We start from the raw sequence: 24,960 nt of genomic DNA on the forward strand, positions 1-24,960 counted from the left end.
AGGCGTTTTGAGTCGATTGAAGACATTAAAAAAAATTCGCTAAAGGAGCTGAAGGCCATCCCGGCGCCGGCCTACCAGCGGGCCATGGATGACTGGGTTGTTCGTTGGAATATTTGTATCGGCTCAAAAGGAGCCTATTTTGAAGGCGATCCAACAAATAATGATGAATAATATGAAAAAATGTGTTTTTTTTTTTAAATTCCGGGTACTTATTTTACACAATGTAATTACCAAGTTCTGACAAATTCTCCTTATTACGCCTTTGGCAATGTTCGACTGGGTCTGCATCCTTTAATAACAGTAAATGGAATAAAACGTGGTTTTTATTGAGAAATTTTAATATACATATAAATAAGTTACATATTGAAATTCACATTAAGGGAAAACTGTAAGGTGAAACGTTCCAGACGAAAGCGAAACTCACAATAAGGCTGAAAACAAATTTCAAATATGAGTCGAATCAGTCAATATATATGGTAGGATTCTTAGTAATATTTCACCCGCAACTACATCTATATAAATATGTATGTATATAGTTGGCGCTTACATCCTTCTTTCGCTGTTTGGCCGAGCTCCTTCTCCTCCTCTTTGCACGCGTGTTGATGTTGTTCCACAAATGAAGAGATCTAACGTTTTAAGCCGAATCCGAACGGCAGATATTTTTTGTAAGAATCTCATTAATGAAGAAATACAATCGGAAGTGTGTCATTACATTAATTTGAGGGTTGAAAGTAGCCTATAACCAGCCTAGAAGACGTCTCTACGTAAAGGTAAAACTCACGTAAATTTAGTCACATCATCGCCCGCAATTAATTATTTTTTATGTTTTCAACTACAAAACTTTATTTAAATGTAGATAGCGATATAGAGCTTTCCATAAAAAAAAAAACTATAAAATATTTTCTATTCAGTTCCATTTGCGGTGCTCAGTCCAGTAAAACAGCTCTACAATTCAATCAACTCGCAATCCAATAAATTCGCTTGGTCACACCACTTCTAATAAAAATTGCTTGCAACGAACACAATCTAAAATGCTTTGTAAATGTGTGTGCATTTATTCATGTGTGGCTTATGCATGCATGCATACAAGTGCATATACGCATGTGTATATACATTCAGAAAGCAAAAGGTACGTATGATTGTTCGCTCACCTCAAATCGATTTGTTGTCGCTTTATTTAGTTCACGAACCATTTTATTGGCCAATTCGCATATCTTCTTGAATTTAACTAGTTCGCTTTTATTGTTGTTGTCGCTTTAGTATCATGTAATATAATATATCTATTCATCACTTTACCTGCAACTATTCAAACAATTTTCTGCTGATAACACAATTTGTACGAAAGGATATTGCATTCACTTATTTTGCTTCTGAAATTCCTTTTGGTGCATTCGAGGTAATAAAAATGTATTTGCTTGGTGTTTGACATTAAAAATATAAATGTGTAAATATTTAAATTTAGTAGACTTATTTAAGAATGCTTTGGAGGGTGCTATCAGGAAACGTTTGTCGCCTAACTTATTTCATTTCTCTTATACATTATTCATTATTTCTTACTAAATATTAAGTGTCGCGTAAAATATAATAGTTTAGTCCACTTCCATTTTTCTTGATTTGTTATTTAAAAGCTAACTTGGCTTATCAGGTACCACACTCATGAGTGCCGTACTAATCAAAAGATTTAATGATTTAAAATATAATAATTAGCTACCATAGGAAAAATATTGTAAAAAATCGCTCGGAGGCTTTACATTGTCTGACATAATACGACTACTATTAGAGAACCCTTTTTTTACCAGTTCATGTATCAGCTCTGCGGTGGTCTAAGAATCAGAAACCAAACACACAAATCTACTCGGTTATGGCTTTCGCAGGGTGATAAAACTTCAAAGACCGAAACTTTAACTCGTCGCTAGGAGTATCAATCCATGTATTCAAAAGTCCACCGTATTCCATCAATAACACATTAGAATCAACTCAGTTAAGGGGGGAGCCTGGTTTATAAGGTCAAAAACATCAATTTTTTTTTTTTTCGTTTTAAGCGATTCCTAATATATTTCAGAATATTCACACAAAGTTACAGAGCCTAATTTTCAATATTTCCGTAGATACAAAGCCAAAGGTAGGCGAGCGTTAGGTAGTTTCGCTGTGACTGTCATTTTTATGATTTCTTTGAATTGGCGTACATGAATGAAAAAAAAACGAATGCATCTTTTGAAATGAATCATAGCTTGTTCCCTTCAGTATTAAATTCTCTTCTATTTGAACTAATAAAATAGATACAATAAAAAAATGTGTGAAGATTTTTATACCAAGTTGATGTAAATTTTTTTTTTTATAGAAAGGCATTTTTTTCTTTAAAACCTCCAAAAAGTTGAAATTTTGGAATTTCTCTCAGTTTTCTTAGTTCATCTAGAATAAAAAATCATTATAATTAGAAATCAATTTGAATTGTTTGCTTTAGATAATAATTACGAGCTGTATCTTGTACGCCAGTTGGAAACTCCAGCGTTGCAGCGCTCTACTAATTTCTATGTTAAACATTTTTTTCAACTTATTTTTACCAGTACAAATTTATTTTTTACTTTTTAAATGTTCATTAAAAGATAGAAAAAACTTTGCAGTGTAAAATTATTTTTTTCCTTTAAAAAAAAAATCGCAAAGAGATCCAATTTTTAGACCTCATAAACCAGGCTCCCCCCTTAATTTAACTACATTTCATTAAGAAAAATGTAGGTATAAGAAACAAAGCAATAATTCCAAATAATTGCGGAAACTAGTGTACAAACTAAGAAAACTTCTTGGGTATCTCAAAAACCAAAACAAAAATAAAAACGGTTTTTTATATATTTATAATTAAGGCTCCATCCAACATGTTTGTTTTTTTATAGAAGGAATAATTTAAATATAGTGGCTGGCCTTCGGAAAAACTATGGGCACTACTAAAATTTGTAGCCAGTTTTGACAACGTTTTGTTTTAATTTTCCTAATTTTTTTTTAAGTATATTCATTTGGCGGCCACCGTAGCCGAATGGGTTGGTGCGTGACTACCACTCGGAATTCAGAGAGAATGTTGGTTCGAATCTCGGTGAAAGCCAAAATTAATAAAAACATTTTTCTAATAGCGGTCGCCCCTCGGCAGGCAATGGCAAACCTCCGAGTGTATTTCTGCCATGAAAAAGCTCCTCATAAAAATATCTGCCGTTCGGAGTCGGCTTGAAACTGTAGGTCCCTCCATTTGTGGAACAACATCAAGACGCACACCACAAATATTAGGAGGAGCTCGGCCAAACACACAAAAACGGGTGTGGGCAAAAAGTAAGGTAAATTTATTTGTCAAAGACTTCAAAGAGGGTCGAGAACGTGTTGATGACTTGGAGTGCTCCGGACGACCATCGACGTCAACAGATGGCCAACACGTCAATAAAGTGAAGGAGTTAGTGCTCAAAAATCGTCGGTTGACTGTTAAAGATCTTACTGATATGATCGGAATATCAGAAGGATCTGTGAAAACCATTTGAAAAGACCATTTGGGCCTACGAAAAGTCAAATCTCGTTTGGTACCGAAAACTCTCAATTTCTTGGAAAAAAGTTCTCGCGTTGATGTGTGTGAAACAATGCTTTCAGACTATCAGGACAAGCTCAAATGCATCATTACGGGAAATGAGACTTGGATTTAAGCTTACGACCCTGAAGCAAAGGACCAATCAAGCGAATATCGTACTAAAGGCGAGGCCAGACCGAAAAGAGCACATCAAAGTCGTTCAAAAATAAAGGCCATGATGACAGTTGTTTTCAATTTTCGTGGTGCGGTGCACTATGAATTCCTTCCACCTGGCCAAACTGTTAATAAGGAATATTATTTGAGCGTTATGCGTCATTTACGTGAAGCAATTCGTCTAAAAAGACCAGAATTATGGGCCAACAACTCTTGGTTTTTGCATCACGTCTCACACTGCACTCGTTCTTCGTGACCATTTCGCCAAAAATTCCACGCATATCGTTCCGCAAGCACCGTATTCGCCTGATTTGGCTGCATGTGACTTCTGGCTATTCCCAAAACTCAAGAGATCACTCCGGGGAACGCGTTTCGAGTCGATTGAGGAGATAAAAGCTGAATCGAAGAAAGTGCTGATGGCTATACCGGAAATGGACTATTTGGCATGTTTCGGGGATTCGAAAAATCGTTGGCATAAGTGTATTTCATCGAGATGGGATTATTTTGAAGGGGATGAAATTGATTTACAGGAATAAATAAAGATTTTTCATTTTACAACCAAATTCACCTTACTTTTTGCCCACAGTAGTATATATCTATACTAATATTATAAAGAGGAAAACTTTGTTTGTTTGTTTGTTTGTTTGTTTGTTTGTAACGAATAGGCTCAAAAACTACTGGACCGATTTTAAAAATTCTTTCACCATTCGAAAACTACATTATCCAGGAGTAACATGGATTACATTTTATTTTGGAAAAAAATAGGGTTCCGTAAGATATTTGGATTTTTCGGACACAAACTGAAAAAAATCTTATATATAAAGTAAAGTCAACTTTTTGTGTGTGTTCGCTAACCGGCCGTGTCTGCACCGAATTAAACCAAACTTACACACATTGTTAAGAAGGTATTGGAGATGGTTTCCGTATAGTTTGGATACCTATTGGTGGATAGGGCTCGAGATATAGGTCAAAACGTGGACCCGGGTAACCTTCGGATGTGTATGTACAACATGGGTATCAAATGGAAGCTGTTGGTGAATGCTTTAGTTCAGAGTATTTTTCATGCCGCTCCGTGACTAGGGTCTCGAGATAGAGACCAAAACGTGGACCCTAGAATGTGTTTGTACAATATGGATATCAAATTGAAGCTGTTGGCGAATGCTTTAGTACAGAGTATTTTCCATGCCGCTCCGTGACTGGGGTCTCGAGATATAGGTCAAAACGTGGACCCGGGTAACCTTTGGTTGTGTATGTACAATATGGGTATCAAATGAAAGCTGTTGCTAAGTGCTTTAATACAGGGTAATTTTCATACCTATTGATGACTAGGGTCTGGAAATATATGCCAAAACGTGGACCCGCCGTGTCTTTGCACCGAATTAAACCAAACTTATGCACAGTAAGTATTGAAAATGGGTTTCGTAAAGTTTGGTTGTAATTCGGAGCAGTGGCAACGGGTACAGCGTTCTTTTCAGCCAGCCATAATGTCGCTTACTTTTTTAACGCTTGGGGCGGAACTGAACTGTCAAATTGGCAGTGTGAGTTACAATGTGTCAATATTTCTTTCTGATTTGGATGCCATAAGGAAAAAACGTAAGTGCAACATGTAAAAATTGTTTGTGAATTTTTTTGGAGTGGATTTTGGAACAGTGAATAATTTCTTACGAAATTTGAGAATTTATTGTGAAATCCGAATGAAATTATGTGTTCGTGGAAAAAACAATTTTTTTCGTTTTTTTTTTTTGAAAAATATAAATGGATAATGGTTAAAAAAGCTCCAATGCTTAATAAAACATATAAATTGAAACGAAAAATTCATGGATGATCAGGAAAAAAGACGATTGTTTATTCATATGCGTTGATTTGAAATTTAAAAACAATCTTCTTTTTTCCTGATTTTCAATTTATATTTTATATTTACTCAAAAACAAATAGAAAAACAAAAAATATTGTTTATGCCAAAGCGCTTGAATAAAGAATAAAGAAATAAATAATATGAAAACCATATATTTTCTGTTCTAAACCATATCTATTCTATTTTAGTGTGCCCAGCGAAGGGGGCCGGGTTTGCTAGTATAATATATAATATATATATATATTTCATTTTATAATAAATTTCATAAAAATGTGTTATAAAGCTGTGTACCCAATTTTTTTAAACCGATTAAAAAGTTTAAAATTTTGAGATTTTTTTTTTTTTTAATAATATTATATTATTGTACTTAGAGTTTCTGCGTATATTACTTTTAGTTCAAATATGACACTGACAAAGAAAAATCGAAAGTCCTGAAAATTATAATTCCAAACAATTGCAGAAACTAGTGCACAAACTAAGAAATTTTCCTTTCCTTTTACATTTAACGTTTGGTCACTATCTAAAACTTTTTTTTTTACTCAACACTCAACTCGAAACAATTAATTTAAATACCATGAATTTCGCAAAGCCTTTAGTACAAGCAAAGCATTCAGTTCAAATTTTTTTCCATATAAATCCATTAAAAATTAATTCCAATAAGTAACAATTAAATTCAACAATCTATACAACTTACAATCCCCATAAAAAGCAATCTCACTGACAAAATGTGTTTAGTTCTTCTTTCATTTGGCTTGAGGGTCAAAAAGCACTTACAACCTGCATGTGACGCTCGACTTCCCGCTGCTCAAAAGTTTCAATAAAACTTTCCTTCTGATTTAGCAAAAATACAAAAATCTTCTACATCAACTGAACACATTCTATGCATTTTCCATTGCAGGGCAAAACTGCGGAACACCAGGAAGAGGCAGAGTTTAATCGTGAGAGTAGCGAAGAAGATCAGGATGATGCTTTTCATCGTTGGCTCACGTCCACCGAAATGAACAGCAGCAACAAGAATAACAACAGCAATTCCTTGGAAGGCAGTGTTACACCAGCACGTCCCACAAATTTGTCTGGTCTCACTGGGGCGAAAAATATTAATGAAACATCAGCAACAAAATCATTAAATGGCACTAAGTCACATAAGGGAGGCAACAATGGCAATAGCAACAGAAACAGATACAACAACAATAACAACAGCAAAATTGGCAATGTTTATTTTCGCAGTTCCTACAATGACTACAGCAGCGAATACAATGGCAGTGTGGTGAATATCGATATATTGCTCACCACGGCAGATGAGCAACAGCAAACGCAGCAACAACACCAGCAGCAGCAGGCGGATTTAATTACGCAACCAAGCAGTAATTCACAACAGACGACAGGAGTAACAGCAACAGTAACAGCAGAAGCAGACGCAGCAATCAACATCTCCAGCTCAGCGGTGGCCACAAATACAACAACGCTGCCAATTGTCAGCGTACAAACGAACAGTCCGGAACGACAATGCAATGTTATGGGTGAGTTCAGTTATATTAAGAATTCCACTGCAATCCAATGCAATTTTCTTTATTATCTTCATACATGCATGCGTACGGGTGAATGTGTTTGTGTGCAATCGTGTACCATGGCGTTTACCAAGGGCTCCTGTCAAAGGGTTAATTTATGTTGCCTCTATTGCTGGACTAATCGCCAATTGGTTTCCAGCTAAGAAACTCATGTTTGAATTTTAATTATAGTTATAGACAATGGAAAAATAGACAATTGATTTGAACTGAGCATTGAAATTCTGCACAGAGAATCATGAAAAGCTTTAATCAACTATTTCATGAAATCGTAGAAAACGTTATTTATATTACCCTGCTTATTTCAGTCACCAAAATACTGTCCATAGATTGATTTTGCAATGGCCAAGAACTCTTTTTATCAATTCCCCATTTACTGCGTCTGTAAACGCTTCAGCGAAGTCATAACTTGATTTATGTGAACAGAAAAAAATCTTGGAGGATCGTAGCGGATGCATACTACCATTGAAATGGTACTATCTTTGGTTTTGATCAAATAATCGCGTATAATGTTACCCATGAAAAACACGGCCATGTTTACATACTTAGTTTAAATATCTGATTTACAAACGCGAGAGTGCATATTGCAGTTGGAAGCGACTTAAATGCTTAGACAGCTATAATTTCTTGTAAACAATATGCCAACAAAGCAATTCAATTCAGACATCTGCATTATTATGAGCAACAGTTCAGTATGTCAGTTGGCTTGAAGCAGACGTGGAAAAGTGTTTTTGAGATCTGTTTCTGATTCATTTAGTGTAAATGTGTTAAATGACCAATTTGTACTTTTGTCTGATTCTGTGTTAATAAATTATATGACAGTTACAGTTTTATATAAATGTTGAGATATCCAGTTTTGGGTTCAAATGTGTCTATGATTGTGAAAAAGCTCAATCCATACTTAGTGCCAAATCGAATGCAGTTGGTTTTGATGCTATTTATCCCAGTTTTCTCAATTTTTTGTTACCAAAACTCTTGCCAGATCTTACTTACGCTCTAAATACAATCCTACCTACATCCATTCTTCGTGAATCTTGGAAGAGAGTCAAAATTATTACCATAATGGCGTCTATCGACCGATTGATCCAATACGAGCTGTAATATGGGGTTCTTAAGAGTTTCGGATGATACTAAACTCAACATAAACTGCGCTTAATCATTCCTCTGCGGTCGACAAACTTTTAATATTAAAATTAAAACTAGTGATTTAGTTTTACAACAAAGGCATCAACTCTTGCCAAAGCATACCTTGTTTTTCATCGTTTACAAGCAGCATATGCCGGTATTTCATATCCATACTATATATATAACTAGAAATGTCCCGCAAAGTTCTATTATGGGTATCTTGCTGTTTGTGTTGTATATTATTCAACTCATTATTATGATTAAATACTCGTACAGTGATATTCATGTATATGCAGCTGATGTCCAGTTGTGTGTTAGTTGTCTTCTTGATGTCTCCATTAATGTTCGTAATTATTCTATGCTGACTTGAATTTCATAAGCACTAAGTGCTTAAACTACGGAAGTTATATTAAGCAATGCAGTGATTAAACATATAAGCACGGTTATATTTTATATAATATTGACGTGTAAGAACCAGATTTTTAGGGTATATGGTGTTATCAGAAGTCTATAGGCTCCTTACCATTAAACTCAGTGTAAATTCGAATGCTTCCACCTAAAATGTATTTATTACCGATGTGACTGTATGAATGTGAGTTATATTCTAACTGTGTTAGAGTATCGTGGTAGACTTAATACATTGTACAATAAGATCGTGATCATATTTTGGTAAAGTTTAAATGTTTGAAGTTCGACTTCAGTTGTCGCAGCACCAATAAAGTATACTATAGTTGTTTGGTGGCTGAAGGTGAATATTATGCGTTCTCTGTCCGCTTGGCAAACTCTTTACACCTACAAGTCCCCTAGATATATAAAGGGGACTTTATGCTTCACACATGAATTATTTGTTTACTTTGCCGAATACTGCTACGCGTACCCAAAGAATTTCTGCGGTCTCTTCTACCTTTCTCCTTGTGTTTTGCTTTCTTTCAATTTAGTTTTACAGAAATCTCTATTCTCTCTTTTACTTAATCCCTACTGCATGTACTTCTCCGGCTAATTGCTGTTTCATAATTTTTGGTTAATTTTTGTTTAAGTTTGGCATATTTAATCTATAAGATCAAACATTTTAAAGATAGTTTATGGTTGTGTAGTTTTATAAATACATCAAAATAAATAACTAAATATGAGATGCCTGGACCAGGATGCGTTGTCGTGGCATTTTGTCTGTACAAATTGGCAAAAAGCAATCCTGTCTATCGGCACAAATTTTGTTTGAACTCACCTCACCCCTACTCGACTACTTGCTCCCTGATGCAAAGACGATCTTAGAATATAATACAAGTTGTTCCTCAGTAGCTTACACCTTAAGATTAAATAAAATTTAATGCCAAAACTTTCAAACACACTAAACTTTTGTAATTTCTTTCAACTTCGCTAATAACATTTAATTTTCCCATATTGAATTGAAGGCTACGATGAAGCGGTGTCTTTGTGTGTGAGAAGATATGTCTAGATGCCTATAAAGTTTGGCTGCATACGCGAACTCAATTTAACATAGCTCACCTTGAACAAAATAAATAGGCTTTTCGCACAAACTTTTATCATTAACTTCTGCATTTAATTATTAAAATTAAGCTGACAAAAATATAACAGCCGAGAGTAGGTATGTATAGAAAAGAAGACATTTTCATACATTTGCTTCCAAGTTGGTGTGGAGAGGGTGTTTAGCTGTGAATCACATCTTTAAATCGAATTTTGTTACTTTTTAGTTATTTGCTTTAAAAATGTTCAACTGTTGAAGTATTTCAAATAACACTGGTGTAACAAGTGTCATCTGCACTAGTAAAAACAACAACAACAAGCATATTAAACAAGGGTGTACGTTCATTTTAGCATTCAAACACATACATACATACGTACTCATACAAATGCATATTTCATGTTTCCAAGTTTTTGCCTTAATTTGTCTCCAACAATCCCAAAACACGTTTCTGCTCCATCTCACAGCTATGCAAAGTTAGTTTGGGCGAAAAATGGTAGTATTTCAGTTCTTATATATCTTCATAAACTTTATTGATATGCAAGTATGTGCTTCACATATCTCCAACAAAATGATGTGTGTATGTGTTAATGTCCAAGTATTATACACTTGGCAGTTGGCATTTGTTTACGAAAATTTACAACTTTGCTAAACTCTCAAACACGTACCGAGTTGGTGAAATTTGTTTTCGAACTGTGAATGAAATAAAGCTAAATGTTTGAAAATTTTATGTTTTCTTCGTGTTATCGTTTTTTACTTTTATTGCCCGTTTACCAGTCCACAACCATATACTTACACAGTAAAGTTGTAGCGGATTTGAAATTTTAATTACGAAAACTTACAAAAACTTTAGGGATGCCCGCACAAAATAAATTTCTCTGCATTGCTGTTTTTGTAGAACTTAATTTGCTGAAGAGAATGGCGCTTTGTGCTAGTATTTATAAGTATTATGGATAGCTCAGGAGTTACCGATCTGTGTTTACTACGACACTCTTTACGGAATTAGTTTTCTTGCGGCGATACCTTCGCGTTCCTAAAGTAAACATTAAAATTACTTTTTTTACCACAGCTCTACAAACTACAGAATTTTTGTTGTTGTACTTTCTAACAGCATTATTGAGATAGAAAATTTAGCCTATATACCTGAAAGTACAATACATCATGAAGCAAAGTTATAGCCCATAAGGAATTTTATATATTGGTTGAGCATCAAAAATCAAGTGCTGAAATAAATATGATTATACATTAGGGCGGATCGATTTAAAAATCGCTCATTGCTCTGTGAAAATCGTATTCTAGGGATCAAAATAGGTAAGAAACTTTGCCGAAGGAACCATACCTCTGAAACGAATTCTGATGTCCCCCAATTTGGGTCGAACGAAAAATCCCACTTTGACCCATTTAGAGTGCTCCAATCGAGTCCAAATGTATGACCGACCCCCACTAACTTTGGACGGCCGATCCACCCATGCCAGTGGCACACCCCCTGGAACTCCCCTGAGGGGTTTGCCCATACAATCATTTCAAAATATCACCATTTTTGGCCTTTACAAGAAAAAATCAGCTAAATGACTATGTTTTTTTTTATTTTTATTTATTTATAATGTTGTAATATTTATTATTTATTTATAATAATATCTATTTTTTCTCTTAAGAAATTTATTTAGTCAGAACATATGTAAATGAAAAAATTAATTTAAGTGAGTTATAGAAAAGAAACTAAAAAGTTCGACCCAAATTGGGGGGCATCAGAATTCGTTTTAGAGGTATGATTCCTTCGGCAAAGTTTCTTATTTTGATCCCTAGAATATGATTTTCACAGAGCAATGGGCCATTTTTAGCCTCTCCACAAATCGACCCGGCCTATTATACATATATTTAAAGGCAGGCGAGTGTTTCTGTAATAATAAATTTATGCTTAAATGGATTTTTTTTTCTGTCTTCCATAACTCCCACTGCAATTTTGTGAAAAATATTTTATTTGAGCATTTTTTTCCTCATACTTAAAACGTCATACTTGAAAGGACTTTTTTGAATATAATTCCCATGAAATCGCATTACTAATGAAGTTTCTATCAGACACCGAAATTGATCGGCTGTAAAAAAATTAGATATCCAGCACATAACACTACTTTGCAAATATAGCCTATTCATGACCTACTTTCATGATTATATGGCCTATTTTCATGACTAAATTTGTTGTGCTGTGTTATTACATATTTCTTAGAGAGTGTTGAGGCTTTGCTTCAGACCAAGGCACATAGCTCTAAAGTTGAAAAATCTGTATTTTTCGAACTGCAGTTTTAGGTTAGTATGACTTTACGGGCTGTTAAACGGTAAGCATGAGGTTGGTTGGAATATCCTTCCAATATAGTGATACATATTAGTCAAGTTCTTATGAAAAAAAATGTATCGAAAGGGTTGGAAATTTACCTCAGATAATAGATTCTTCTTGCAAGCAGACTTTCTGAACTGGAGATTCCTTACTCCTTTTTTATAAGTAATTAATTTCTAAAAACAGTAAAATATTTTCTTTTGCATGTTAATAATTTTGCACTGCGTTTCTTTCCCTCAGAGCGGCTGCAATTATAATCATTCACATAGTATTAAGCTATTATGGGTATTTGAAAAATAGTAAGCGCTGCCTGAACGAAAATTTTCTTAATTTTACACTACGTTGTCGCGACGCAATTACTTTTATTCAAATCTTGTGTGCTTGTAACCTATAAAATCACTTTAACTAAGAGCTTTGCGAATATTTGGAGCCTCAGAGCTCAATAATCTCAAAATCACATGGGCGCGTTAAAGCATCAACTATTGCTCAATACGATTGGTGCGAGCATACGTACCGGAAGCAGTCAAATCACACTTCCCGCGGGGCTATAAATAAATTTGCGCAGTGCTAGGATATTAATGCCCCTGGCATAGGAAATCATGCTCTTGTTTGAAGAATATAAGTTGTAAAAGGAACTAGCCATGTTAGAACTAGGCAATTCACGATTCACTCATATCTTATTGCATTCCGTATTACGATTTCATGAGAAAACAAAACTGTAAAAAAGTTAAATGTCTAATTGGCTAAAAAAGTCAGTTGCTCAAAAATGAGACTTATTAACATACAGTGTGAAATGACTTCTGATCTTAGATCTCGATTTTGCTATGGACTACAGACAAAGTACGTCACATTATAACTTACGAGTTCAAATATAATCAACAGTGAGCCGGTTAAATACACTTTACATGCTCTGATTTATTTCATAATTTTTCGCATTCGCAAACATAAACTTTGAAAATTAAATACCATGTTATTTGTCTGCATTTGATATAATTTATAACTGATTTCAATTTCTTTGAGTGGTGAAATTTGTTCCGACTACCGCAACAAGCGGTAATGAATCGTAAAATAATTAATTAAAATCTTAATTATGCAGCTCCCTCCAGTTATTTTTGAATTGGTTTTAAAATACTTTTTTTTTCTAATTAACTGGCTGCCAAATAAATAAATAGGTCATATTCGTAATACTTGCATAATGAAAAGAAAATAAATTCCGCCCACAAATGCAAAGTTCTTATGGTTTAAAGCACTAACACGGAATATGTACGTGTATATGTAAGAAAACTTTGATGAATGCAATATTTACTTCCCTAAAAACACATACATACAGTGGATGGAAAAAAATTGTTGTCAGCGAAGATACATATGTGTATTTTGGTGGATATGAGCATTTATAAATAATATAAATTGTCTATCGCCATTATCGAAATGTAAATAAAATAATTGGACAATAAGACTATTTGTCGTACGTACTTCCGTAATCAAACCATATAGCACATAATATATAATACCTATAACATATGTTTGCCAAGTGAATGTAAAACTCCGCCAATAGTAACAGTTGTATTATATCGTCCTGAACAATTATTGAATCATTGTCACATTTCTGGGAAAGAAATATTTCCCTTAAAAGCTGATTATCGTTACTGAATGTTTTGCGAAATACAGACTTTAATCTGAAAAGCTTTGTTAATTTACAACAAAAAAGCAAGTTTATCAGAAAACGAGTGGCAACTTTCGAGTGGCAACTTACTTACAACTGAAATTCTTGAGTAGCGCAATTGAAGAAGAAAATGTAGAAGTTTGTTATCCGTATAATAGATATCAGTGATCATACCATAGTCTCGAATAAACCTCGCAAACCGCTTTATTATTTATTTAGTTGGTCTCGATATATAGAAGAAAATTTGGAAAACCCCAGAAGAATAAGGAGAATATTCAAAAATTTGAATTTGTATCAAAAGTAGTATACCTTCGCAATACTTCAAATCGATTGGTCACGTTTGGCTGAATACAGGAATGGTTCAAATAAAAATAAAATTCAAAAAAATCTGAAGGGAAAGTGAGAAAACTCAAAGTCATATCAATTGCCGTGCCTTAAACCCGGTTTGTCGACTGCCCGTTAAATTCGATATCAGTTTCTGAACAGCCGGCTGGTACACTCATTTCGTTTCTTTATATAAAATCAACCTAGCCACTAACAACAAATCTAACAGGAGTAAATAATAATTTTCTACCATTCAATTTGTTAGCCTCGTCCGATCCAACCTTGATTTTTCCTATATTTAAATTGTTTCTGAATTACTCTTCTTTATATCCCTTTTTGCTAACTTATACTAATCCTTTACCTGTATTATACTTGAATTTTAATGAATTTGAAAAGGTCGAGCCTAGGAGCACCAGGAGATTTGGTGGCTCCTAAAACTCTCAGGCTAAAGAGCCCATTGTATTTAAAGCTCTGGAAATGGGGTAGATAGTCAAGGAGGAAAGGAGAAAAGTATCAGAGAAAGAGATAGGAAAGAATAGAAACAGAAATAGAGATAGTTAGTCCTGTGAGAATTTTCCAGATTCTTTGGCAAATCTGTAAATATCCTCCAGTTTTAGAGAACGAATAATACTCATTCTCATGACATCGGAACCCAATACTCGTAGCCTTGCTCTGGCAAAGGCAGGACACTCACAGAGAAAGTGCTCAGTGCTATCCGCCTCCTCCAAGCATGACAGGCATACCGGGTCCTCGATGATTCGAATGGTGGTCATATGCTGACTCCATGGGTTGTGTTCTGTAATGATGCCGACCATCAACCGAATATCTTTCCTTCTAAGTTTTAGTAGAAAGTTTGACAGTTTTCTGTTCGGACTTGTCACAAAACACTTTGCAGTTCTGCAGCGTTCCAGACCGGACCATCGCTCTTTATGTAGATTGCCCACATAATTGCTGATCCAATTCTTGATTCCTGCGGGACTGATTCCGATTATTGGCTCTGGCCCCTGTGGGGGCACCGCTGATCCACGGTTGGCCAATTAGTCGGCAATTTTGTTTCCTTGAACACCAGAGTGTCCCGGAACCTATATAAGTACAAGCCTGTTTTGTTTTGCGACAGAATTAAGCTTCTTCTTACATTCTTGAACAATCTTTGAGGTTTGCTTCGCGTTCTCCAGGGTCTTCAATGCAGCCTGACTGTCACTGAGGACTCCAATCTGTTTCCCGCTCCATCTCCTCTCGATTATCCATTCGGCTACTTTTAGGATGGCAAAAACTTCTGTTTGGAAAACAGTTGCCATTCCCCCCATAGCATAGTGATACTTATTACTATCGTTTAAGTACCATCCGGCTCCAGACCCTATTTCGTTCTTGGACCCATCGGTAAAGAAAATATCCGTCAAACCTCCCTGAATGCATTCGGGATTGCTCCATTGCTCACGCAATGGAAATCTGACAGCATCTGTATTATACTTTGTTTTCAATTTATTTTCCTCGACGCAAGAAAGCGTACTTTCACCTCAAATGCAGTGTGATCCTGCTCCTCACTCAATTTTTGGAGCCGGCCCTTTAATGCTCTAACTGGATTGTGAACTTCCATGGGTGTCATCTTGGCATACCCACGTAGCACCTGGTAGTTTCACCTACCGTTGGCCTTCATACTTCGCGCTTTTTCATTTTTTCCCGAACTTTCCCTACTTTTTGTTGGCTGCCGACACTCCTACTGGAGACTTTTCTCTAGTCAGTCAGCACTTTCCGATCGTTCGCTCTGGTATTTACTACTACTCGTATATGTGCCAATGGGTAAGAAAGTGGATTCCGACAGCTGCAATGTCTTAATGAACTGCTTTTCCATATATTCTTCGAAGTAGTCCACTTGGCTGAAGTTTCTTCAAACATTCTCTCAAGTGCACGAGGGATGCATGTTACATAGTCAGACATATTTAGTACTGTAAAGTTTTTCGATTCATTAAAATTAAAATCTACTACAATAAAATCTCATTAATTTATTTTATATGTATATTCTTTCATTTCTACTCTTTAAGTGACAACTTATTTTTTCCATCTCTGTACATATGAAGGCATCTGTGCGAAAATTAGCCCAACGAGTGCCTGCTCCAGTTAAGGTAAAACGCACAAATAAGTTGTCGAAGCGGATTACACGCTTTGCCGCACACATAAATTGCGAAAGCGCTTAAAAATTTCTACACATATACACACGCGAGTAAAATATGTAGACACATACCTATTAAAGGGTACAAAACATATTTGTGGGTGCAAAAATCAAGAAGGATAATAAACCTACATTCATCTTTCTACTTCGTAAGTTCTGAAATACAAGTGGAAGCTGAAGAGTGGGAGTACATGCGGCGGCTCTCGTCAAACCTGTGACACATACATAATGTCATATTTACATATGGGCATAATATAGATTAAAGCACATAAAATATGTATGTAGGTATTTATGTTCATATGAAAAAATGTACCATAATTATGCTTTTGTGTAGCCCTAAGCTCTTTTCATGCCGACATCACTATAGTAGTCGCAAAACTTTATGTTTTTCGCTCTACTCTGCACGAATACAATTTAAACGGGGTCAGCTTAGTGAATACAGATATATGAGTGCGTGTGTAAGTCAAGTACGCTTTGGTTTGATTGTTGTCATCTTGATAATTACACATTTTCCACACGTGCACTAAGCGGATACGACTGCCGCAGGAACTAAATCGATGCTCATGCAAGCGTGTATGTATGTACAGTGGTGATCGAATAAATAATACACTAGCACAATTAAAACATTTGTCTTAGATTTTTCCCTGATTTACAACTACGAAACTGAATGGTTTGCACCAGTAAGAGATACAAACATTATGCAGCTTTGCTTCACTTCAGTTCGAAGAGTTCATTAAAATCTCACAGTCTCGACGCATTGTTGCGCTACATTTCAGCTTCATTTCAGGAGTAAAGAGTATGGAAGCCACTAAATGGGAATCGAATTCTTTATTTGCACAATCGAATGCGGTAACCATTGTGTATTTAAAAACTTGGCAAATAATAGAACAAGTAAAGAATGATGGTAAGTCGGTCACAGAAATTTCGTGAACGATGATATCGTCTATAAAGATGACATATATGATTATGTAATCTACTGCAGAAAATAAGTCACTGAAAAAAATCTGATTCGAAAGATAGGTCACAGGAGGCATTTAAAAAGTCTAATAGACTTATTGATGCGATGCGCTGCAGAGGTTATTTTCTCACATCTCGTGGAATAATGAATCGGTTGAAGGATGAACACGAAATAGAAATTCAGGATGTAACGGTATATCAAAGTTTAAACCAGCATGGGCGGGTAAGAAGAAGAAGCCCAGAAACTTGAAAAGACAACTGCATTTGCGTGGTCACATAGACACTTGTATTTTTGGAAATCAGTGCTACGGAATGATGAAACTAGTTTAACCGAATCGGATTTGTGGGAAAGTGTATGTAAGGGCGCACGGGTAGGTCTAATTTGCAACATGTGTGGTGTAACATGTACGGCGGCCGCCGTAGCCGAATGACTTGGTGCGTGACTACCATTCGAAAGAGAATGTAGGTTCGAATCTCGGTGAAACATCAAAATGAAGAAAACGGGTTTTCTAATAGCGGTCGCCCCAATGGCAAACCTCCGAGTGTATTTCTCCCATGAAAAAGCTCCTCAAGTTACACGAATGAACAGCACGTTCAAATGATAAAACTTTATTATCAAAATGAGTGTTCATTAACGCAAACGTTGCGCGCATTGCGCCCTTTTTTCGGTAGACGTGGTGGCCCTTCCAATTTCCTATGGCCCATATTGAACCATATGGACCTAGACGACATGTGGTTCCAGCAGGACTGCGCTACGTGCCACACAGCAAACGCCATTTTATTCCATTTCAACATCTACCCGCCCTTATTGAAAAACCCTTTATACGAGATTTTGGTGAAAGAAGCATGGTATGACATCCCATGGAGTGTTATAAGCACGTTAAGTGGTTATAAAAAAATTAAGGCTCTAAAATAAAATACTTGCATCTGAATGGAAAAACTATCGGTCAATGCTGTCTGGAAGGTTTTATTTTCTGCATTCTGTGATATTTATTTATTTTATTTATTTATTTTAATGAACAGCTACATGTCTAACAGACTAATAAAATTAGTAAAATTTTAGTTTAAATTTCTTAGTATAGGGTGGAACATGTAAAATTTGCTTTTTGAATCGGCTATAAAAAAAAAAAAAAACTAATTAATATTTTTTCAAACTTTTTTTTTTATTTTGAAGATTGAACATTGTCATTTATGAATGAAAAATAATATCGTTCAAATGACTGCCACGACTGGCTTTACAGTGGGCCATTCGATCAACCCAATGTTTAAGCACATTTTCGATTGTTTGGGCTCCAATTCCATGAATGGCAACTTCGTTTTCGTGTTTTAAAGCATCAATTGTCTCTGGATGGTTCGCATAGCATTTGTCTTTAACGGCTCTCCACAAAAAATAGTCCAACGGGCTTCAATCACACCTCTGAGGCGGCCAATTGGTATCGGAATTTCGGCTGATTATTCGGTTTTCAAAAACGGTAGCCAAAAGTTCGAGTGTAACTTTGGCAGTGGAACAAGCTGCACCGTCCTGTTGAAACCAAATGTCGTCCATGTCATCCTCTTAAATTTTTGGAAACAAAAACTCGTTGAGCATGTCACGGTAACGCTCGCCATTTACTGTAACCGCGGAAGAAGAAGAAGACTCACCACTTTGAAAATAGGTTTTCAATATTTCCCAATTTTGTTCAAGCGTATAGCGTCCCATTTCGTAAATGTCAAACCTTTAAGTAAATTATGAACACATTTGACATGTCATTTGTGTTACCATTCTCAAAAAAATAGTGGTTCAAAAAGCAAACGCTATATGGTCCACCCTGTATTAACATTAAAAACTTATTTAAATTTTTACACGAGCACATCGCATAACAGGTTCATTCATTGAATAATTGTTTTTTTTTAGTTGAAGGAACAAACAACTATTATTTCTAGGCCCAGGATTCTGCCGATGGATTGAGAAGAACCATTTGGCCACCGAAGTTTATTCAAAGAGAATTCGGTAAACATTTTTGTCCTCTCTCGATTTTTTTGGAATAGGATTCGTTGTATGAATTCCATATTACGAGTATAGTCGAAACGACTTCTCACAAACGTAATTTAAAACAACTTCAATGGCTGAGGATCTTTGAAGTTACTGGCTTTTTTCTATATTGAGATATAAGTGGTTCGTTGTGCACCATTGTTGTTATTGCTGGCAGATGGTAAGATCCCATCCAGTTTTGAATTTCAGTACTTTATTTATAAAAAACTCGATATTATGTGTTTCAAGCGTATGCCAATTTTAGGTTTACTTTATTTTATTAGTGAAAAAATTACTCTTCTTTTCGCCAAGCGTTAGCATGTGGGGAATAGATGAAACAGCTGGTATAAATGAACAAATCTTGGCAACTCTGGAATAGAGCTACCTTAAATTAAATGTGTTCGTAAGATAGTGATATCAGTTTAATGAGGTACTTCTGCTCAAATATGAACGAGACTTTATCAATAAAACGGTCCGCGGATGACATATGGCAAATATAAATTTTTGGTTGGATGGTTGGACTGTTATAAGCTTACATGGCAAATTTCAGCGTGATATGTCACATAGTTTGTTTTCTGTGCTACTATAAACAAGTCAAGCTCGAGTGTGTTCTTCGAATTTAACGATGGCTATTCAAGTTGAACAAAGAATTTGTGTGAAATTTTGTTATTCCAACAAAATGTCGGCTTTAGACGTCTTAAAAATGTTGCAGACGACCTACGGGGACTCTGCTCTATCGCATGCATGTGTTTTCCAGTGGTACAAATCGTTCAATCACTCGTTCGCTCATGAACGTCGTCCAGCAACATCAGTAAACGACGAAAACATCGGAAAAGTAAAGGAAATTGTGCTTGAAAATCGCCGTGTGACCGATCGGTTTACGCTGAATATTATTTAGACGTTTTAAAGCGTTTGCGCGAGAACATTCGTCTTAAAAGGAAGGAATTGTGGGACAACAAGTCATGGTTCTTGCATCACGATTATGCACCAGCTCACACATCACGTCTTGTTCACGATTATTTGAACAAAAATAATGTTAATATCGTTCCGCAAGCACCGTATTCGCCTGATATGGCTCCATGTGACTTTTTCCTGTTTCCCGAGCTCAAGTTGCCGCTCCGTGGAAAACATTTTGAGACAATTGAAGTCATGAAAGAGAATTCGAAGAAGGAACTGAAATCCATAACGAAATCGGCCTTCCAGAAATGCTATGATGATTGGAAAAAACGTTGGCATATGTGTATCGCCTCCAATGGTGATTACTTTGAAGGAGATAAAATAAAAATTGAACAATAATTAACCGTTTGTGTTTTTTTATTAAATCAGTCTCGTTCATATTTGAGCAGAAGTATAACCTACCCGCCAGCGGCGAAGTTTATTCGATAAATTTCGTATTGCTTTCACATCCAAATTGGCAATTAGAAGCCGTCTAAAGATATATTTTCCTATCAACTATTTAAAAAAATATACTCGTTTTTCCTTGCGCACTTTCGGTGTGCTGTTTATATGATCATCACTGTACGTGTGTGTACATATTTTTGCGGTTTTGCAGAGCATTGCATTTAGTAAATGCATGGGATAGAATGAGAATCTAAATGAGACTGTGTCATAGGCACCATTCCTTACATACAAACACAAACTTACATAAGTACATCCCTACATCCACACATACATACATACATGCAGTTGTTGAACATGTTAGCTTCGACACTATTTGATTGTTAGTTAGGCTTACTGTGCGCGAAATTCCCAATTCTCAATTGCCCTTCTATGCCAGTCAGCATAGGCATACACAGACATACATACATGTAGGCTCAAATTGCTTGCAAAAGTAGATGTCTGATGCCCGCTGTGAATGAAACTGCAATAGTCGTCAAGGTGCTTTGGTGCCCACGGGAGGGCTGTCAGGGATGCCGTTGTTCGCGTATCTGGCGCTTAATTGAAATTATGCCAAGCGACTATATCCATTACTTAAATATCCTTCATATTCTTCTTCTCCCTTTCATTTGATGTTGTCATGGTATTTAGATGTGACGTGTATAATTCCTATTATTGTACTGTTTTGCATGTTTGAGTGCTCTTAAATATACAGCCAGAGAAACAAGAATTTTCGATGTTTAAAAAAGTTATTATAATATCCTTGGTCAACCAAAATATATTTAGTATACCTGATGCAGTAGAAGAGATAATTCACTTTAAGGAGAGCTCGATGCATTAGTTAAAAAAATTACGTATATTGGTAGAGGAAAAAATGCACACAAATATTGAGTTGCTGCCCAGATTGCAGGGTTCATTTTAAGTAAATAATTTTAACTTCATAAGCCCCTCAAAGCAATTTTCGGTTGAAAAATTAAAAATGGTTAAGTTGTTTAAAACTTAACGGAAAGTGAATAAATTCCATGTTTTCAACTGTCATATTTTCTGATATATAAAAAGTTATTTTAGTAATTAGAAAAGCATTCGTAAATACAAAATGCAGTACTTTAGTACAAAATCACTTAGAATACAAACACAAATTTTAAGATGACATACTAAACAATGTTATCCTCAGTTACCAAAAATCAGTCAAGATCAAGATGATTCCCAAAGTTATCATCTTGTACGTTCTGAATTAAAACTAGACGTCAAACATTCATATTTTCATTTCACAAAATTTGTATGTGTTATTGTACAAATACGATTTTTTCAGACTATTAAATAAGTTTTTGGAAATTTGTAAAATTGTCTCTTAAAAAAGTTAAAAAAGAATTGTATTTTATTTTTAGGCACTCCTCACTAATTTTTGAGTTATCTCTATACCACGACGAAATTCCTTAAGATTTATGGACGCATTAATAGTTCCTTCGATACTTCATTTTTTATTAAAGAGTGCAAAGCTATAGCGTTCGAGCTGATTCTGAAATGAGTGCAAAGCAACAAATTACGAAAGATGTGGATTACAAAATGTAAAAGAAAATGTCCATGTCTTCCTTGGACTGGTCTTTTTGTCCACTATGTTCCACTTTGTTATATGTATAAGGCGAATATTTTTATTTATTTATTTATTTATTTATTTATTTAAAGAGAAACAATTATAAATAATTGCTACACTTAAATCTAAAGCACTGGCTGCCAGGGCCGTCGGCTAGAAATTTTTTGTTTTTTTAACAATCTTAAGTGATAATATTTAGTACAGAAAGATGTATAAATGTGTATATTTATAGCCTATTTTACATAGGGATACGAATTGCGATAGAATATTAACATTGGTGGCATTAATAAATTTAAGATGATCAGAAGGTTTAGTGTTAGTAAATAGAGCTGTCCTGATGTGTTGTTTCTCTGGGCAGTCATCGGGCAGGTGAGATACTCTGAGGTTGGAGTCGCCGCAAGAGGGACATGGTGGTGCAGAATCGCCATTAAGGGGGGAGCCTGGTTTATGAGGTCTAAAAATTCAATCTCTTTACGATTTTTATTATAAGGTAAAAATTATATTAATTAATTAATAATTAATTAAGTTAATTAAAAAAATGAACTGCAAAGTTTTTTCTATCTTTTAAAAGTATACAAAATTTTTGTACTGGTTAAAATAAGTTGAAAAAAATGTTTAACATAGAAATTAGTAGAGCGCAGTTTCCAACTGGCGTACAAGATACAGCTCGTAATTATTATCTAAAGCAAAAATATAAAAATCTTGAAAAAAATTTTTTTATCTATTTTGTTAGTTCAAATAGAAGAGAATTTAATACTGAAGGGAACAAGCTATGATTCATTTCAAAAGGTTCATTCGTTTTTTTTTTTCATTCATGTACGCCAATTCAAAGAAATCATAAAAATGAAAAGTCGAGAAAAGAAGATAAAGTTTGTACTATAGCTGTCCGGTCACAACGTAACTACCTAACGCTCGCCTACCTTTGGCTTTGTATCTACGGAAATATTGAGAATTAGGCTCTGTAACTTTGTGTGAATATTCTGAAATATATTAGGAATCGCTTAAAACTAAAAAAAAAATTGATTTTTTTGACCTTATAAACCAGGCTCCCCCTTAAGTAGATGCGTGTGTGTGGTAATCGTGTGTCCAATTCTTAGCCTAACAAAATTTTTTATATTTTTGATTGGCAGGTTTACAGGAAAGGTCGATCGTGCACCATCGGGGTTGCAGTTTTTATAGAAATGCTTGTATTTACTCCATTCTGTTTGCCATCTAACGTACTGCTGTTTTTTGCAGAGTTTACGAATATCTGCATTTGGGAGGTAACCGAAAAGAAGAAGAGGTTCGATGCCAGCTTCTTTGGCTCTTTTATCCGCAATCTCATTACCTCTAATGCCTGTATGTCCAGGTACCCACATTACTTTTATGGAGCTATACTGAAGTAGATTTTGGCGGATTTTGTTTATGAGATGGCATTCGTTTGATGAGTTAATAATGGCGTCTATTGAAGACTTACTGTCTGTGGAGTACAGAGGAGTGTAAAAGCTGAGCAGTATGTGGGCAGAGCACCGACGATAATGGTGGCACCAAGTGTGTTTGTGACAGCAAACGTTGTACTGGTATCAGATTTCGATCCATCGGTGTATATGATTTCCCAGCCCTCGTTGTATGGTTGTAAGGCTTCACGAAATATTTGCTGGTATTCGTTAGAACTGGTTTTATTTTTATGGGGATTCTGAACAACGGAAATGAATGAAGATTGAGGAATCATGAAAGGTGGATTACACACTGTTTTTACTAATGTTGGTGTCGATATTATGTTAATTTCCTGTACTAATGATATGCACCGTGATAATGTAGATTTCTTCCTAGTTTTGCGTGCATGGAGCAAAACAGAGTTAATTTGAGTGAATAACAGCTGATTTTGGCAATGGAGAACCTTAGGTAATAGTATCATAGTATTGTACTCAGCCCTGTACGAGATATCAGGTAGACCCGCTTCGGTTAGAACTGCTCTGACTGGAGGCGAATATTAATAGTGTCTTAATCTATAGTTGGCACTATAAAGTATAATAAATTGACGAAACTCCTTCAAAGGACTCAGTGAAGGAAACTGCAGAAAAACAAAGTATATACAATATAAATATGAAGTATGTATACACATGCATATATAATATTTGTGCGTACATCCTTTGGGAGATGTTTTACCGATCTTTTCCTCCGTGTTGTGGAGTGCGTCTTTATGTTGTCCCCCAAATGGAGGAGCTTACATTTCTATGCCAACTTCCACAGACAGATGGTTTTTTATTAGGAGTTTTGAAGAGTATGAAGAGTTTCCTACCTCTTTCAGATATGGACCTGTTTTTGATTCTTTCAGAGAAAATATAAAAGCCACATAAAATAAGTGCATACCCGCACAGTCCGGTCTAATGGTATAAATATGTGCGGCATAAGGTCTCCTCTCATGTCTCTGTATAGATATGTCAATAGCAAATTTAGTGGTCAATTAAAAATATAAAACTCATATGAATCGCAAAATTACAAAAGTAGGTATATCTAGGAATACGATATACCGTTACTTGAAACACAAATGATAGAAAAAGCTTTTTCTATCACAGATCGACCCTCGGCAGGCAGTGGCAAACCTCCGAATGTATTTCTGCACCATAAACACCATTCACAATTTCAGTGGCCTGGCTTAAATTTTCGCCTCATCAAAGAAAAATTGTAGGTATAATGCACCAAATTTTCTCTTTCTTAACTTCCATTGTTAACACCCTGTAACTCACAATTGAAAGGAACAAACAAAAAGCACGGCTGATATCCGCCTACGAGTCTCACGA

The 24,960-nt window shown here is 35.4% G+C and overlaps 1 protein-coding gene across 2 annotated transcripts in view; it reads left to right on the plus strand.

The window, feature by feature from the left end:
* LOC128867727 (hybrid signal transduction histidine kinase L) overlaps positions 1–24,960 on the plus strand; it is a 140,033-nt gene that overhangs the window by 97,246 nt on the left and 17,827 nt on the right. For both annotated transcript variants that reach the window (XM_054109181.1, XM_054109180.1), the window contains exon 6: positions 6,472–7,093. In XM_054109181.1, coding sequence (XP_053965156.1) covers positions 6,472–7,093 — 622 coding nt within the window. The remainder of the gene's footprint in view (positions 1–6,471; positions 7,094–24,960) is intronic.

Source organism: Anastrepha ludens, chromosome 6 (genome assembly GCF_028408465.1).
Source record: "Anastrepha ludens isolate Willacy chromosome 6, idAnaLude1.1, whole genome shotgun sequence".
NCBI lineage: Eukaryota > Metazoa > Arthropoda > Insecta > Diptera > Tephritidae > Anastrepha > Anastrepha ludens.